Below are 18,524 nucleotides of genomic sequence, written 5' to 3' on the forward strand. Positions count from 1 at the left end.
GTAAATAGCTGTGCATGAAGATAAAAAAAAAAAAAAAAAAACACAACTCATTGCTCAAGTAATTCTCAGTTTTAAGTATGTCTGTTGAATGGAAATTTTCCAAATTATCTAAGGTGGAATCATATCAGTAGGTGCTCCTGATGTGGATCAGGAACACCAAAGTATTTTATTTTATTTAAGTAATGTCCCTGTAAAACAAACATTTTAACAAAATCATGAGCCCAGTTGGAATGTCATATTCACTCACTCTAACCCAACTCTAACTGGCCAAATCCATTCAAAATGTTTTGCTGCATCTGCTTATATTATGATTATGGTTTGAACCAAAAACATTATTTTTTGTGGTTTGACTAATGACAGAGTTCGAACAAAACACAGGAGTCACTCCAGAGCAGGAAAGCACATTGAAATTAGTACCACATTTTATTCGAAAGCTTGCCAAAAGTCAAGTCAAGCACTGCGATGAAGAGTCCAAATGTTTGCATACTGAATGGATCAGTTCGCAGCTGCAGTATGCACCGCATCACCATCCCTTATGTAACAACTGCGCTGCATGGGGGTAATATGTTAATAAATTCATATTATAAATCGCAAGAATTATATTTTGTTTGCTTATGCAATGTCTGTTTGCAACAGGGTGGTTCAAGTTGGGTTTTTTATCACTTTCCCTCGAGGGTGTTAGTGTGACTTTGTTTGTTTGTTTGTTTGTTTGTTTGCCACCACTGCTCGAGCTGCTGTTGAAATTCTTTGGGAACAGCTGCATTTGTTTATTGCACTCCAAATCTCAACATTGCTCTCTTGTAATTAATCATATTCACAGCGTGAATGTATTTCTCAGAAACTTTCCGCTCTGTTGCCAATTGGAAAGAAAGAAGAAGGAGTGACGCGTACACAGGAGGCTGCAGTGGTGACAGCAGCATGCTTGAGGGAGCCTGGAGGTGGGGTCGCTAAGGGTTGATTGCGATGATGGTGGCATGAAGATGAGGGGACGACATTGTGACATCTGAAATCACACACGCATGGTAAACTAAACAGGTTTGAGAATTCTTGATTTTCCTCCAGCCTGAAAATTGTCTTCACTGTGAATATGGGTTGCTTTGTTGACTAAACAAAATCTATTCAAGAAAAAAAACATGTTGGATTGATCTCACGGCGACACATTTGATCTAGAATTCAGACAATTTAATTTAAACCTTGCCCTCATGTATCCAAGTACTCACAAAAGAAAGTGATAAGTTCGCACTAAAATGTTCCGGTTGTGGCTCAGCTGTTGCATAGGCTTCCCATTTTTCATTTCTGTTCTTCCCTTTTGTGTATGTGTGAGTATAGGGGAGCTTTCCTCTGTCCAAACACCTGGTGGCTAGTTACCGTGAAGAAATCTGGCATCTAGTTCATTAAATCTGTGCCTGCTCAGTATCAATATCGTCTATCTAGTGTTGAGTTTGCCTCCCGTGTGCATGTTACGTAATGTTTCCTGTGCCCAGAGCACTGCTGCCAGCTCCAGTCTAGTCCTCACTGTACACTCTCCATTTTAAGTTCAACCTGAAAAAGCCACCTGTATAGCTGGTGCGATATTTTCCCAGATCACAGCAACATCACATCCAGTCAGCCTCCCTCTGCAGTGAGGTGTAATGAGGTAGGTAATGAGATAATACAATTCCCCCCCAGAAACATACATCCATCATACAAACAACATACAAAGCAAATAGCATGCAAATGTTTTAAAGAAAATAATTGGATAAAATGTTTCAATTCAATCCATATTAAATTTGGTTTTATAAAATGGAAAAGTATTTCTCTATTCTTATTTATTTTAAATTATTTCAGTGGTGCACTGGTTACAAATACTACATGCAATCCAAATGAGATTTATTTTTGTTTAACTGAACTTAAATGAATAAATACAGCATCTATTAAATCTAAATTCATCAGCTAATTCGAATAAAGATGGAAAACACAGGTTATAAAGCAGAAACTAAATATGTACATGCTGTAACAGAATAATTAAAAGAGAAGCTAGTACCCAGTGCCCTCTATTACATAGTGGTAATCAATGTATAGCTAATTATAATTAATCACAAAATAAGGGATGAGAAGGTATAAACAATTAATCAAGAGCTATTAAATCAATTTCTAAATCCTGTCTGTATGAGCTTGTGTTTGTGCTGTAACTGTTGTATCCCACAAGTAAGTTTTTAATTATATCTCAACACTGCCATAAATATGTTGCTGACATTGCAGAGACAGTTTCAAGAAGCAAGATGAAGAAACATAAATTCAGTGTTGCAAGCACTGCAGGCGCCACCATGGTTGTGGTCATGTGATCCAGCAGAGGGGATAATGTGGCCTGTCGGGAGGGCTTTCATCGCTGATGCGGGACTCTCTCCAGTTTTGAGTCCACGCTGTGACAGACAGCAGCAACATATGCAAACACTCAGCAAATAGCACATTAAGATTGGCTCAGTAAATTAGGTGGCTCCGTATTGGATCCAACATCTTGAAGTTCCGCCACAGGGAAAACTGAGAGTTTGAGTCATACAGGGAATATCAGGAGCAGTGGGGTGGAGCAGAGAGATTGGTCATTGTGAAACACTTTTTGCTTTTCATTTACACGACAAAAACATAAAGAACACCAGCAGGACAACTAGATTTCTTTAAAAAAATAAAAAAATAAAAAAATAAATAAAAATTTAGCAGTTCCATGAACAACTTTGTTTTTCTCTTTACGCTCCAGTTGTCCAAAAGATTGCTGTCCCACAGATGCAAAGTCACACAAAAAAGTGTGAACAAATGTATTCCTACAGTCTGGAAAATTAAATCAGTCAAGGTAGATTTAATATCAGTTACAGTTCATTCCGTTTCCAGTTCAATTTTTTATTTTATATCTTTGTGTTTGCTAAAATAGTGCTAGGTTAAAAAAAAAAAAAAAAGAAAGAAAAGGAAAACAGAACATTGTGTCAGTAACCATGCAGACCCAACCTGTATGCAGCTAACAGGAAATTGGAAAAAAAAAAAAAGAAAAGAAAGAAATAACAGTTTGATTCGTATGCTTGAATATAATTGGCAGAAGGCCAATTACAGCCAATATATTATTTGATTTGCATCCTCACCACCCAGACCCTTTTTGAAATGTTTTCTTTTCCAGACAGGTACTCCAGTTTGGGGAAAGTTCTTCCTAGTTGAGCAGGTTTTGTTTCATGAGGGTACCAGCATGCTCACACATCAGAATGGGAGGGGTCTGCTCCGCCTCTCCACACAACCAGCCTCAACTAGCCTGACACAGAACATGCACAGTGACATCATCCTATACCAACAGCCAGGAATGGATCCAGTGAGGATTCAGAGCGCGCAGAGAGGAAGACCATGTGCTCAGCTGTCACACTTACTGATACCAGTCATGAGACAGAGCAAGCGCAACACCTGTTTTTTGTAAGTTGTTGGCCGTTGCTGTGGCAGATGTTTGGGGTCTCCAACCTTGACTGTCTGGACAGCTGAAGGCAGGGGACAGAGCAAAAGAAATGCGGACTGCAAGTAAAAAACAACTTAGCATTAGCGGCTCATTAGGCTGGAGGACACTTGTGTACACTTACTCACTCACGAAGAAAACAATTGTGTCATTATTTCCAATGTTATTCACTTACTCAGTTGGAGATCCATCATCTCCCCAAATCTCTCTACAATGCATCCAAAGCCCGGCTCCAGCACAAGCAGTCATTTTTCAAAGCGAATTCAAATGAACTTGTAAACATGCTGAGTCAGAGTGACACTCAATGTGGTGTTGTTGCCTTAATAGGAACATAGTACATCCAACCAGATTGTTTGATGTGTATTTATGATTTTCTTTTTCACTTGTGACTGTAGTAAAAACCTAATTTACAGAAGCTACACAGTGCTGCACAGTACACTAGTTAAGACTTTCAAATAAAATTATTTTGTTGTTTCGTTCTTTTTGCTTTAAATAGAAAAATCTTACCTCTAAAAATGATGCCACATAATAAGTTCATTTGAGTTCTTTTTTACAAGTGAAACTTGAAAGCAACCCTAATAAGGTGCAACAATGGTTTCCAGGCCACACTGAATCTCACAGTCTCTGCAGTATCCAATTTCATTTTCTCATTGATGTATTATATCATATAATATCCAAATAAAATGAAATCATTCAGATTTGATTTTGAACAAAAATTTCAAAAATCGTAAATATTCTAAGAATTTTCATGATCAACCTCAAAATTATTTTATTTCATGCTTGGATCTAGAGTTTAGAAGAAGAAGAAAAAGACAACTAAAATTCCTCGACAAAAATGTTGTAAGTGAACCAAATCTAGATAAAGAAAGAACATAATTCACACATTCTTATTCTTATTCTTATTATTCTTATTCTTATTCTTATTCTTATTCTTATTATTATTTATGTATTTATTTATTTATTTTACTTTGAAACATTTAACTCGGTTAGTGACATTCATTTCCAAGAAACTCCCAGTAAATACATGTGTGTACAAGTCCAGTCACTCCTACTACTTATTCTCCTGTTATTTCAGTTTCTTCGGAATTTTATACTTCATCCGCTTCAAGGCTTTTTGAATCATAAATCAACTGCCTGTCTGCACTGTGTCACAGAATACTTTTAAAGATGTGTTTGGCTAATCACAGAGTGCAAAAGTTCTTGTGTATTGTCCCACAAGATGAAGCAATATGTATATGAATTAACCAAGAATCACCCACCAGACTTATAAAGCATGTGCACTTGTTTAAAGAGGGAGATATCCTTTTCATGGAAAGAAGACTCATTAAAAAGGAAAGGAAATTTCATGGAAGGGAATGTTCTGTCACTAAATATGAAATATGGGGTGGACATAACTATTTTTCTAATATTGCAAGTTTCGCTTTTGTGTTATGTGCAAACTTATTTGAACGTATATTGTGCATAAGAGAAATGTGATATGTATTTTTTTTTAACTCGAAGAGCCAAATATGTCAATAGAGAGAAAAGTGTGTGTTAAGACACACTGTGATACAATGAAAAACAATTTACTGAAATACAATCAAAACCTTTTTTAAATAAGACAAAACTCATTTATTGTATCACTTAGTTTTCTTACTCAGTGTTTTTTGCTGTTTTGACTTCCCTTTACTCCTGCAGCACAGACATCTAAAAATGCCATAAGTGGACAGTAACAGTAGACTCACTGTTATCAGTAATACTAAAAGAACATCAGCACAGTAGTATGAGTACCAGGGCATCTTATAGGCCTCGGTGCGAAGGTGAGGAGCCCCTTTATGACGCATCACATACTCCACCCAGAAGACGGCCTGATCCATTGGTGTCATTGGCTGATCTCTGTGCAGACGCGATAGCCTCTGCATGTTCTCTCGGTAGCTGCCCACATTCAGCACTTCAACCAGACTTTTCTCAAAATTCTCACTGTTGACCTCAGCGAGAGGGAGGATTTTTCCTGCTCCTCTCACCTCTAGACGCAAAAGGTTGTCATATTGGTCAAAGAACAGGGGTATGCCAAGCACAGGCACACCGTGGTAGATGGCCTCCTGCATTCCATTGGTTCCACCATGAGCTATGAAGACTTTGGTCTGTGGGTGGCCCAGGAGGTCCTTCTGTGGCATCCAGTCCACGACCATTGTGTTGTTGCCCAAGGTGGATGGCCGTGATCCCTTGTGTCTCCATATCACCTGAGCAATTGTTGAGGAAAAAATGGGGCATATTTACCCAAAATTTGCATTTATGTAAATCAGACTTTGCTGTTCTGGCACTTGTTGAACTTGATGAAGATGATCATGTAATTGTAAATAGGCCGTTTAGAGCGACTTGGCACGAGAGTAACCATAAACCAGGATTGCAATATAAACGACGAAACATAGCCCTAACATATCACAACATAATTACAGTATGTAATGGTTACCTTCTGTGGCATCTTGGCGAAGACACCAGCAATGTCGTCTGCCACCTCTGTGGGCAGAGCATCGACCAAGGTTCCCAGTGTCATGATGATCACTCCGTGCTCACCGGCGCTCTGAACAAACTCCTCCACGTCGGCCGGCAGAGGCTGAGCCTGGCTGCACTGAAACCCTCCAATGTAGATCAAATTTGGCATGGTGGGCCGAGGGAAATCAAAGACAAAGTCTGACCTGAACAACCAAATGTCTGCTTCCTGGAGGAGTGAGTTGATGTCACATCCGCCATCTAAATATTTGGCACAGATCGCATGGTAGATCGGCCCAAACAGGAATTTCTGCTGGAACAGCACAACGCCATAAAACAACGTGTTTTTGACCCGCTGGAGGAAATTCATTTGGTCGGTCAAGCTTGATCCTGGCACCGGGATGTACGACAGTGGTGATGGAGCCATGATAAACTGACCATCGCCACTGGTGATCCAGCGGACATTGAGCACCAAGGGCAGTTTGAGATACTTTGCTAGGATGACTCCTGGAGCTATGGCAGGGTCAGTCAAGACAAGGTCATATTTAGAATCAAGTATCTGTTTCATCAGTATCTTGTCCTCCAAGAGTGAAACGAAAGCTTCACCCCATATTTTATGGGCATCTGTAAGCATATACATTAAATTCTTGGTCATTTTCAAAGAAGTAAGAAGAGACGCTCCCTCTCTTTGCACCTGGGAAACAAATGTAAACAAAAGTGGTGAGATTACAACATCTTTAACCCGAGTAACTGAAGATGAGACATGACATACCCTCAAATTCTCCTTCAGGAAATCGGTAAAAAAGTCTTCGAAAATGTCACCAATTTTGATGGTGATGGAGGTGTAGAGGGGAGACTTTTCTGGGATGTACCAGCTGTTGGAACCCCGAATGACAGTCATGCTGTGTCCTTTCGCATGAAGCTCTTCCATCAGGACTTTCATGTTGATCCAGTGACTGCCGTCCACCGGGAACACCAGAATGTTTCCTCCATCGCAGGCAGGTGCGAGCTGAGTCAAACACATGCCGAGGAAAACAAACATCCCACAGGCACGACGCAGCGGCATGCCTTCTGAAATACACCAGCATGATGCAGCCAGAAGAGACACCTTTAATTCCATTATAGCACACGTTGCAGGACTGTTTACGGGAATAGATTTAAACGAGGTGTTATCCGGATTGAGACGCAGTTTTTTTTTAGCATCTAAGCAGCGCTAAGGATGAATTGAGAGTATGAACTCACCCATGTTGAGGAGTGGCAACAGTGTCGCTCTATTAGTGTTGCCTGATGCTCACATAGCTTTTGAAGTCCAAACTCCAACGTGAGATATGACCAGTCCTCTCATGGGTAAATAAGTTACACACGGCACTCATGCACGACTAGCAGATATTTGAAACAATGTATTTTTTGTGGTTTTCTTTTCATTTTTTTCTTGTTGTTTTCCTTACTCATTTCTTATAATGGGGATAACATTCTTTGATTACGAAGCATGTCAACAAATTATATGCAAAAAAATCCTGCAAGGTGTTCAAAATGTTTTGCCACAGCAGCACCTGGTTTACATCGGAGGAACCTGAGAACCTCTTTTATAAGATTGAGAGTGTTTAAATGCAATGTGTGCTGTTAGTTAGTTCCTATAGGCCTCATTGGCTAAGATTAGTTTAAATTATTTGTTTTCTTTTCAAATTTACATTAGTGAGATTTCTTTTTTAAGCTATGAGCTAAATCTTTTTATCATGTTTTTTTTTTTTGTTTTTTTTTGGCCTTGGAATTTGTTCAGTAAATCCACTGCCAAATATAAGGCAACTGAATGCAGGTTGTAGGTCTCAGTGCTGAACTCAGCTGAACTCAGTACTCAGCAGTTTCTAACACGAGATTCACGATCGTCACTCCAATGACACATAGCAAACAGAATATTTAACTAATTGCATATTTTTATGTTGTTTTTTTTTTTCAGAACACAAACGTGTCCGATAATTATAATAATACGATTTTTTTTGCACTACTTTAATAGTTTGAAAATATTTTTTTACATCTTCTGCTTTTTATCATGAAAATAAGTTATTATTCAGTTCAGATGACTCAAAAAAAAAAAAAGTAAACTGTTTCGTTCCGTCATCTGAACTACCGTAAGGGCATTAACTTCACACGTTCTGGATTTGGACATGGGTTTCTGGTGGAATGTGAGCATAAGAGGCCAGGTCATAAGTGAAGCAAGAAAAGGTTACATCATTACCGACCTTGACTGCTTTCAGTGCTTGTAAAAAAAATACAAATATTTGCAGAAATTCGCTTTTAAGTAAAAAATTATTAAAATTAGGACAAATGAATTACAGAAGTGGTGCTGACAGTCAAATCTAAATTTGTCATGGCCAGAAAACAATCATATTAAACACTATGTAAAACCAGAAATTGATCTATGACCTGGCAGTCAGTGGTTGGTTTTGTCATTGAGGTTCTCCAGAACTACAACATCAGTGTCAGTGGCAAATCAGAAGATTATTACTATTATTTGTTTTTTAGTTGTCAAACTCCATCATAATTATTGTACAGAGAGTTTAATGAGGAGATCGTATTATGTGCCATATCATATTTGGTATTTACATTTCTGGAATGAAGACATTTCTAATTATTTAGTTAAATTAAGCAAGCTAAGTTGACCTGTGGTAATATTACTAAGTGGAGCTTTCCAAACAAATGAGTGCTTTTATTTGAAGTCCCCTTTATATGGAAAGAAATCACTTTTCAGATTTTTTTAATCTTAATATGGATCTTTAGCTATCTGTGATTCCAGAACTGTTAATCACAATTTTTGTAAAGTGTGTGCTAAAATGTGCAAACTGCAAATTCACCCTTTTGTGATGTTACTGGGCAATGACACCTCACTGATACCATCACCAAGATTTGTGATTATTGTTTTAACATCTTCCTGTGCTTGTCCTATTGCAAGATGTAGATTTCAAGATGAAAAATAATGATCTGAAATGCAATCAAAACCTTTTTTAAATAAGACAAAACTCATTTATTTTATCACTTTTCTTTCTTACTCAGTGTTTTTTGCTGTTTTGACTTCCCTTTACTCCTGCAGCACAGACATCTAAAAATGCCATAAGTGGACAGTAACAGTAGACTCACTGTTATCAGTAATACTAAAAGAACATCAGCACAGTAGTATGAGTACCAGGGCATCTTATAGGCCTCGGTGCGAAGGTGAGGAGCCCCTTTATGACGCATCACATACTCCACCCAGAAGACGGCCTGATCCATTGGTGTCATTGGCTGATCTCTGTGCAGACGCGATAGCCTCTGCATGTTCTCTCGGTAGCTGCCCACATTCAGCACTTCAACCAGACTTTTCTCAAAATTCTCACTGTTGACCTCAGCGAGAGGGAGGATTTTTCCTGCTCCTCTCACCTCTAGACGCAAAAGGTTGTCATATTGGTCAAAGAACAGGGGTATGCCAAGCACAGGCACACCGTGGTAGATGGCCTCCTGCATTCCATTGGTTCCACCATGAGCTATGAAGACTTTGGTCTGTGGGTGGCCCAGGAGGTCCTTCTGTGGCATCCAGTCCACGACCATTGTGTTGTTGCCCAAGGTGGATGGCCGTGGTCCCTTGTGTCTCCATATCACCTGAGCAAAATTGTTTTGTTAAAGTGGGGCATATTACCTGCACATTTGCATAAATATGAATCTTTCTTTTTGCAACTTAACTTGGGGCCAATTCCTCACTTAACCCCTCAATCTTTGGCCCTCAAAAATAAGTGTAAGGGCTATCTTGTGACTTAGAAATGGGACACCCCTTAAGTGCAGTTATGTCTTCAGAATGTGGGGGGCGGCCTTACGCCAAAGCTCCGTCCAGTCTGTCAAGAAGACGACGACGACGACGAAGAAGAAGGAGAAAAAGGAGAAGACGACTAAAAAGAAGAAGTCCTCCGTTGCTACACAACGAGGTATACAAGTAACGTGAAGCCAGGACCGCCGGTCCGGCTGACAAACATCGTAAAGTAAAAAAAAAAAAAATATGTTATGCAACAAAGATGTCAATAATCCATAAAAAAAGTCTTAAACTAAGACAATAAAATGGTTTTGTAATATTTATATCTTTATTAACGAAGAAAATACTTCCATTTGGAGCTCGCTATTTTCATCACCATTTTTCGAAGATGTCTTGGCGAAAATACGCAATGCCTTCTGGGTAGCCCTTACTCCCAAGGGTGGTGCCGGAGAATCTCAATATTGAGGGCGATACAGCCCTTAAACTTGTCCCTCAATTTGACGTTCTGAGAATCGGGACAGCACGTGCACTTCACGGGAGCGCGCATTTTTGAGATTGAGGCTTAAGGGAGGAATTGGAATTCACCCTTGATCATAAAATTGTAAATATGCTGTTTACAATGAATGAACAAGATTTTAGGAGTGACTCAGAAAGGCTAGAGTGCTAATAAATCAGGATTGCATTAGAAATTACCAACCCGTAATCCTGACATATCATAACATGAATCAGCCAATTGCTTAATTGAGGAGTTACCTCTAGAGACACAAGAGCACATTTTACCTTCTGTGGCATCTTGGCAAAGACATCAGCAATGTCATCCGCCACCTCTGTGGGCAGAGCTTCAACGAAGGTTCCCAGCGACATGATGATCACTCCGTGCTCACCGGCGCTCTGAACAAACTCCTCCATGTTGGTCGGCAGAGGCTGAGCCTGGCTGCACTGAAACCCTCCAATGTAGATCAAATTTGGCATGGTGGGCCGAGGGAAATCAAAGACAAAGTCTGACCTGAACAACCAAATGTCTGCTTCCTGGAGGAGTGAGTTGATGTCACTTGCGCCATCTAAATATTTGGCACAGATTGCATGGTAGATTGGCTCGGCCAGGAATTTTTGCTGGAACAGCACAAGGCCATAAAACAACGTGTTTTTGACCCGCTGGAGGAAATTCATTTGGTCGGTCAAGCTTGATCCTGGCACCGGGATGTACGACAGTGGTGATGGAGCCATGATAAACTGACCATCACCACCGGTGATCCAGCGGACATTGAGCACCAAGGGCAGTTTGAGATACTTTGCTAGGATGACCCCTGCAGCCATGGCAGGGTCAGTCAAGACAAGGTCATATTTAGAATCAAGTATCTGTTTCATCAGTGTTTTGTCCTCCAAGAGCCAAACTAAGCCTTCAGCCCATATTTTTTGATAATCTCTAAAGACAGAAAGAAAATCCCTGGTTTGTTCAATGAAAGTAAGTAGAGACGCTCCCTCCCTTTGGACCTGGGAAACAAATATAAACAAAAGTGGTGAGATTACAATGTCTTTACCTGAGTGACTAAAGGTGAGACATGACATACCCTGATTTGCTCCTTCAGGAACTTGGCAATAAAGTTGTCAAAATTGCCTCTAATTTTGATGGTGATGGAGGTGTAGAGGGGAGACTTTTCTGGGATGTACCAGCTGTTGGAACCCCGAATGACAGTCATGCTGTGTCCTTTCGCGTGAAGCTCTTCCATCAGGACCTTCATGTTGATCCAGTGACTGCCGTCCATTGGGAACACCAGTATGTTTCCTCCGTCACAGACAGGCGCGTGCAGAGTCAAACACATGCCGAGGAAAAGATACATCCCACAGGCACGACGCAGCGTCATTTCTCCTGAAATACACCAGCAAGATGCAGCCACAGGAGACACCTTTAATTTCATTATAGCACACGTTGCAGGACTGTTTGCAGGGATGGTTTTAAATGAGGTGAAAACCAGGTAATTACAGTCTTTCAGTCAAGTCTGAAAGAGCCAAAGTTAATATACCACCAAAAAAGCTCTAATAATGAATTGATGGTATGAACTCACCCATGTTGAGGAGTGGCAGCAGCGTTGCTCTATTAGTGTTGCCTTACGCTCACATATCTTTTGTAACCCAAACTCCAGCATGAGATAAGAGCCGCCCTCTCATGGGTAAATAAATTACACACGGCACGCCTGCACAACTTGCAGATATTTGGGACAGTGTTTTTTTATTAGTGTTTTTCTTTTTTGTTGTTGTTCTCCTTACTCATTTATTATAACAAGGATAACATTATTTCATTGCCAAGCACGTTAACAAAGTATATGCAAAAAAAAATCCTACAAGGTTTTCAAAATGCTTTGTCACACCAGCACCTGGTTTACATCAGAGGAACCTGAGAACCTCTTTCATGAGATTGAGAGTATTTAGGATTAGCCTAATGTTAGTGTAGTTCCCATAGGTCACACTGGTTAGGATTTGTATAAATTATTAGTTTGGGTTTTTTGTTGTTTTTTTTTTAATTACATTAATGAGATTTCTTTTATAAGCTATCAGCTAAATCTTTTTTATCTCGTTTTCGCCTTTGGAATTTGTTCAGTAAAACCACTGCCAAATATAAGGCAGCTGAATGTAGGTTGTAGGTCTCAGTGCTGAACTCATACTCGGCAGCTGCTCACTCAACATTTACAATCAAGATCAAATACAGAGCAAATAAAATATTATTTGCATGTTTTTATGTTTTTTATTATTAAGAAAATAAATGTGACTGATAAAAAGAAGACTTCAAAAGAGCTGGAGATTAATTGCATGGCAGCAGGAACAACTACTGAAATCACAAACAATTCAGTAGTGTATTGTTTCCTTGCTGGAGTCACAAAATACACCCAGTCACACTGTCTGATGTGTGTTGTGATTTCTTTCTTTCTTTCTTTTTTTTTTGCACGGTTTAGTCATTAAGATTCAATGACAACAACAACAGTGTCAGTGGAAAATTATTACTGATTATTACTAATTTTTCTTTGTTATTCAGTTGTCAAACTCCATCATAGTTAATGCGCAGACAGTTTAATGAGGAGATTGTATTATTTGCTGTATCCACACACTTAGTATTTGCATTTCTTGAATGAGGACATTTCTAATGATTGCCACAATTATTTAGCATAGAGCTAAAAATAAATTGATGGCATGAACTCACCCATGTTGACATGTCACTCAGTTAATACCACTTTATGATCAAATATCTTTTGAAGTCCAAGCTCCAGCGTGAGGTATGAGCAGTCCTATCATAAGTAAATAGGTCATTCATGGAACGTGGGTGTGACTTGCAGGTTTTTGGTGCTTGTTTTGTGCAACAGTCCTCCTGCTGTTTTGTGTGAGAGTGTGTGTGTGCGCGCGCGCGTGTGTTGTGCCTTTGTTGTGAGTCGCAATCATCAGTCATGCAGAATGCATGTGTTGCATGGGGGCTCTGGGAGCCAAGGACGGTAATGTTGGGTTAATTGGAATATCTAAATTGTCAGTCGGTCTGAGTCTCTCTGTGTTTGCTTTGACTGTAGACCCTGAGTTCAGGATTTGCAGTGATTGAAAGTGGGTGGATAGCATAAAAAACTTACTACAACAACAACTTTAGTCATTATGTCTGTAACATGAACCCTTTAAGCAGTTTCATGTGGTTTCTTGTCAGCGTAGGTGGGTGCAGAGACCTCTCACAGAAGCATGAGTCACACTTCCTGACTTACTGCAGGGTTGTTATCCTGTCCAGAGGTCTGTCACATGGGAAAAGGTGACCTAACTGACTGTCATGAAGAAAAAAAAAAATCTATTACCATGAAAAGGGACATGCACTTGTATAAACTGGTGTATTCACGGCCGATGACTGTTTACAACTATCTGTGTTGCTCTTTCGCGTCAACTACTTTGACACCTGATGACTGTGTTCTATTCAAGCTCAAAGTGCGGCTGATCATGGTCGAGTGCATTGGGTGTATTTGCCTTCCTCGATGATACAGACAGTGCTCCTCAAATAAAGGAAACACCTGGAAAAATAAAGAGTGCAAAGTATAAACAGTGATTGGGAGAAGCTTCCTGTAATGTCTGGGCTAACAATGTCCGGTGAGGTAGGTTTAGCACAAAACATGAATCGGTGCTGTCATGCTGCAACCCCAGAAAGGAGGAGCAGAGACTCGGATGGGCCTCAACATGAGGGTGTCTTTCTGAGCTGCGCTAATGAACTGAGCAGAACCACGACAAGTGGTGGTAGAAGATGGCTGAATGGATGGATAAATCGACAATAGATTAGAATTAAACAAAATGAACAAAACAGAGTTTCAGTAAGCCTTATTTGTGTAGTTTGCATTATCTCTTCAGATTTCAAGATTTATTAGGAGGAAAATAATTCACTTTTGGCTACATTTGCTCAGGTTTAAATAATCACCTTTATTTCAAAGCTGCAAAGTAATAGTAATGTAATGTAGCAGCCACATACTAAATCTCGGTTTTTAAGCTCTTCTTTGGAATTTTTTAAATTCCATTTTGTACTCTGGCCATACAATAAAATATCACCTAATAAAAACTGTCAAATCAATCACAACCCAGTGACTCAAATAAAAATAGTGAACCAACACCACAGCTTCAAGTAACATATGGTTAGGAAAATTCTGAATTCATTAACTTTACATAAGAACTTTTAACCGCTGTAAACTGAATGACAAGTCAAGATCGGAGTTCTATTAGAGTGAAATATAAATTAAAAATGTGAAGGGGAAAAAGTTTCAGTGGAAAAAATATTTTCGCTTTAATACCAACAGGCTTTTGTAAGCCACTTCCTGTTATCACCTGCCGTCAGTTGCGATGGAAAAATTGATTTGTCTACCTCAAATATGATTGATGGGTGGTTAATCCAATCACCTGAGGCCTAACCTTTCCAACGTGTTCTCTTGGCTCTTCCTCAGATGAATGTTTGACAATACACCCTCAAAAATGTGGGAGATCTTCCAAAGAGTGTACCAGAGTTAAGTTGAACTCAGAATTCCTCCTCTCTGTCATGAGTGGAACAACACCAATTTTGTGTTTTACTGTAGAACAGGTTCAGGGGTTTCATCAGACTGCGGTGAGAAAGACCCTCTGAAGTGTAACTGCAATGAATAATTTGAATAAGCTCCCCAAAACAAAGGTGTTTTGTCATGAAAGTCTGTCTGTCATCTATTTTGTTTTACCTAGAAAATTGTCTACCCTTTAATTCTCTCTGTGTTTAGGAAGCTTTCACAATTACAGACACACTCCCTGCTGTGTGTGTTCAGCGAAGCTCAAAGAAAACTCCAACGGAACCTCCACAACGTAGTTTTTACTCACAAGCAACAAAGAATTTGTTATTCATCCTCAGCAACTATCCATCACTGAGGCACGGCGACACTGCATCAACAGCAACATTATACCACCCAAACCTGAGTTCACATGAGTACACACTGGAGTCATTTGCAAGTGTGTGCTTGCCCTCCATCTCACTTCATTTAAAGCCATCAGGAATACATTAGTGTACAGAGACTACACTTGCCGAGGATGCAGGTTGATTAACTCAAACTTGTTTTGGATCTGTGGGGCTTGTTCAGAGCCCAACAGCAAACAGGGACACCTTGTTGATGCTGTTCCAGTGGCTTTATGTTTACAGCTAAGAATCCTTTGTAAATATCCGCCATGTGTGAGAAGGCTGGATGACACCGGGGTGTAGTGGTTAGTGATGTCGCCTTTACTTTACTTTACTTTACTTTGTTTTATGAACAAATCATTTAAACTACAAATACAGTTTGCATTGAAGATACGTTGTGTAAAATGGGACTCCCCAGAAGCAAAGGTTGTGGGTTTGATCCCGGGCCTGGGGCCTTTCTGTGTGGAGTTTGCATGTTCTCCCTGTGTCTGTTCTCTCCTCCCACAGTCCATGAACATGCAGGTGAGAGAAATTGGGACCTCTAAATTGTCCGAAGGTGTGTGTGTGTGAGTGTGGATGGGTGTATATAAGTCTGTCTGTGTGGCCTTGCAATAAAATGGCAGTTTATCCACTGTCCTGGTTGGATGGAATGAGAAGTCCACAAGTGCGTTGTGGTATTTTTGCTACCCACACACACACATACACACGCACAATCAATCTTCTGTCAAAAATGTGCAAAAACAAATTATTTGCTTTCATTTTAAAAAGATACATTTGTGTCTCACTGACTGAGAGCATTGATCAGTCTGAGGGGAAAACTACTTTGAGCCTCTCTTCAGTCACTCCTCATTCAGCCATCTGCAGTGTCTAGTTGTTTGGTTTCTTTAATTTCCCAGAAGGGTTCAGTCCTCTGCTGCTCTTTGGCTGATGCCCACCAAAACTACTTAACAATGAAATCAGAGAAAATAAGCTTTTCCCCTTCTTGGTATCCCGTGGCTATTGAAAACACCTTGAATCCTGCTCACAATTCATCAAAGGCTGCAGGTTGGAAAAAATGTTCAAGATCAGACTCTGATGAGAAGGACGTGCCGGATTCCAGACTACATCCCTCGCGAGACCAGCTGCCTTTAAAGATTACGTAAAGTGGGCAGTGACATGAACCTTGCTAACATCCTGTAACCATACAGAACTCTGCATAAAGCAGGGTTAGGGTGACGGACCTCCTGACTGTTTTAAGACCTCACACAGTCAAGCTGTCAGTTGCATCGTTTAAGGACACAAGCATGAAAAATACAAACGGAAAGTAGTATCAGTGTTGATTTTGGCTTGCCGAGGCAGTGCTATGGGGGAACAGCATATTAGTCAAGACATGACAGAAAGGGAATGCGAGAACAGGACAGTTTAAAATCTGGTACAGTACAAGATTTACTTCAAACGCCACAAAACCTTTAGGTTTTTTATTTTATTCCCCCCATTTCATCAAATCCTTTAAGTAAGTTATGTTTTTCTTCATATTTGTCTTCGTCACGAGACAAATAAAGAAGACAACAAAGAAAGTCACCATCGGTTGATCAATGGGTAATGTCTGTAGCGTTCCTATTCTTTTGTACACCGTTGCTCAGTTTATTCAAATGCATTGGTGACCCTTTAGACCAGGTGCTGTGATTAGACAGTGACCAGTGACCCAGGTGAAATGAGCTTATGTGTAATGTTTGTTTAACACATTTTTTTCCAACTCTATTGCCAAGACTGCATTATCTGCACTAAATAGCTGCAGTTAGAACATGATAGTTTCCTTGGAAGTTAGTTGTACTGCCCAGTGACGTGTAAATAAAGCAAGATTTAGGTTTTGTCTTTTGTTTGGTTTGATATCATGGACAACATGCATCAGTGCAGCCAGCTGGCCAACACAGAGCTGCTGCAGGAAGAAGTGAGGTTGTCCCACACGGGAACAACGTTTTGCTCTTCTGATTAAATTCTACTTTGTTCAAACGCTTTCATCACTCAACTGTATGCTTTGAAGAAACGCCAAACGTGACAGAGTGCAGCACTCCGGCTGCCGAACCCAATCAGTGCCAAATAGTTCGCACTACGCAGAGCAGCAGGGGAGAGAGGGGGTCTTGTTGTTGTCCCACTGATTTCTTTCTTTCTTCAACGGTGCGGCGTGAGTTACATCAGCGCCGCAGCAGACTTTGGACTGTGCAGGGGAGAATCTGAAATATGCAAAAGGTTCCACACTCTTATCAGTGAATGCGTAACCTCATAGCCTCCACTTACAGCCATGCACGAGGATGGACTGTATATCATTTAGTGTAAAAATGTATACAATTTATATATTCACAAAAAAAAAAATCATATACATGCAAAGTGAAACTAGGCTGTAAATCCTGGAGCACAAGCTGGAATTTGTGTGTGTGCGTGTGTGTGTGTGTGTGTGTGTCTGTGTGTGTGTCTGTGTGTATGTTTGCAGCCAAGAGCCAACGCACACCCATACAAGCCAAACTACCACAACAACTGAGCAAAACATATTATTTGTTGTCAAATGAAAAATATAAATTTGCGCAACAACTAACTGACTGAACTAATATCCTCCCTCACATAATCACTTTTAAGGCTATTGATAACAGTGTTTTTGTTGTGATTGTTGCAGACTGTGTGCCTCTTTCTCAAACTGAGATCTGAAGCTGAAAATTACATAGGCTCCTGTAAAATTTCTTTGATTTTGACCCACTGGTCTCCAAACTGTTTGGGAAGTACGTGCTGAAACGGAACTATGTAGCCGTGAGCACCAGAGGAATTGCCATTCTTGCCCTAAATGGAGTCTATGTACATCTGGCCACAAGCAGAAACTTGTTTTTTTTCTCCAAAATACTGACATTGACCTGCTGAATATATGACCAGTGGGAATGCAGAGAGGTGCTATGGAACAAATTGGACCATGTGCTCCGCACTCGCCTAACTTAAAATCCCTCTGAGTCCCATTTGAAGCTATAATTATATCCCTGGGACCCAAACTCAGACCTGTTCTTCCCATCCAAGTGTCTTCCATATTTAATCATAGTCCGAGTGACAGTCCAGCACCTTTAGCCATCCAGCTCAGGGCTGCAGCCAAATATGAGTCTCCTTCTCAAAAGGAGTCTCGGGTCCAAAGTATCCCACTGCCCCAGTGTGTAATTCTAGATGTGCAAACAGATATCAGCATATTAAAGCCCCCAAAAATGATTTTCCAGAGAGTGCAGATGGCTTTCCACACTGTACATACACACAGAAAGGAAACGAAAGCAGTTTCTTCTTCTGCCTCCCTGTACATTGCCAAATTTAGAACTTCCAGCTTTCTTACATAACACTGATTCAAACAAGGGGCCTTAATTACTGTATCTCTTTCT

At 40.1% G+C, this 18,524-nt stretch overlaps 2 protein-coding genes across 4 annotated transcripts; both read right to left on the reverse strand.

Moving 5' to 3' along the window:
- Positions 1–5,017: 5,017 nt before the first annotated feature.
- ugt5d1 (UDP glucuronosyltransferase 5 family, polypeptide D1) lies at positions 5,018–7,243 on the reverse strand. Of its 2 annotated transcripts, XM_076031694.1 has the most exons (4): positions 7,181–7,243; positions 6,711–7,009; positions 5,919–6,632; positions 5,018–5,688 (listed from the first exon to the last, which is right to left on the reverse strand). In XM_076031694.1, the coding sequence occupies exons 1-4, from the start codon at positions 7,182–7,184 to the stop codon at positions 5,086–5,088; spliced, it is 1,620 nt and encodes a 539-aa protein (XP_075887809.1). In that variant the 5' UTR covers positions 7,185–7,243; the 3' UTR covers positions 5,018–5,085. The 2 variants fall into 2 exon arrangements, with proteins under 2 accessions (XP_075887809.1, XP_075887808.1); XM_076031693.1 differs by lacking the exon at positions 7,181–7,243 and having other exon boundaries at positions 6,711–7,150.
- A 983-nt stretch (positions 7,244–8,226) lies between these two features.
- Positions 8,227–11,897, reverse strand: LOC142891830 (UDP-glucuronosyltransferase 1A5-like). Of its 2 annotated transcripts, none has more exons than XM_076031695.1 (4): positions 11,783–11,897; positions 11,288–11,586; positions 10,497–11,210; positions 8,227–9,571 (listed from the first exon to the last, which is right to left on the reverse strand). In XM_076031695.1, the coding sequence occupies exons 1-4, from the start codon at positions 11,784–11,786 to the stop codon at positions 8,969–8,971; spliced, it is 1,620 nt and encodes a 539-aa protein (XP_075887810.1). In that variant the 5' UTR covers positions 11,787–11,897; the 3' UTR covers positions 8,227–8,968. The 2 variants fall into 2 exon arrangements, with proteins under 2 accessions (XP_075887810.1, XP_075887811.1); XM_076031696.1 differs by having other exon boundaries at positions 11,288–11,583; positions 11,783–11,878.
- Between the last annotated feature and the right edge of the window lie 6,627 nt (positions 11,898–18,524).

This window comes from Nelusetta ayraudi, unplaced genomic scaffold (genome assembly GCF_046127955.1).
Source record: "Nelusetta ayraudi isolate G7.1 ecotype Tasmania unplaced genomic scaffold, CSIRO-AGI_Nayr_v1 ptg000033l, whole genome shotgun sequence".
Lineage (NCBI taxonomy): Eukaryota > Metazoa > Chordata > Actinopteri > Tetraodontiformes > Monacanthidae > Nelusetta > Nelusetta ayraudi.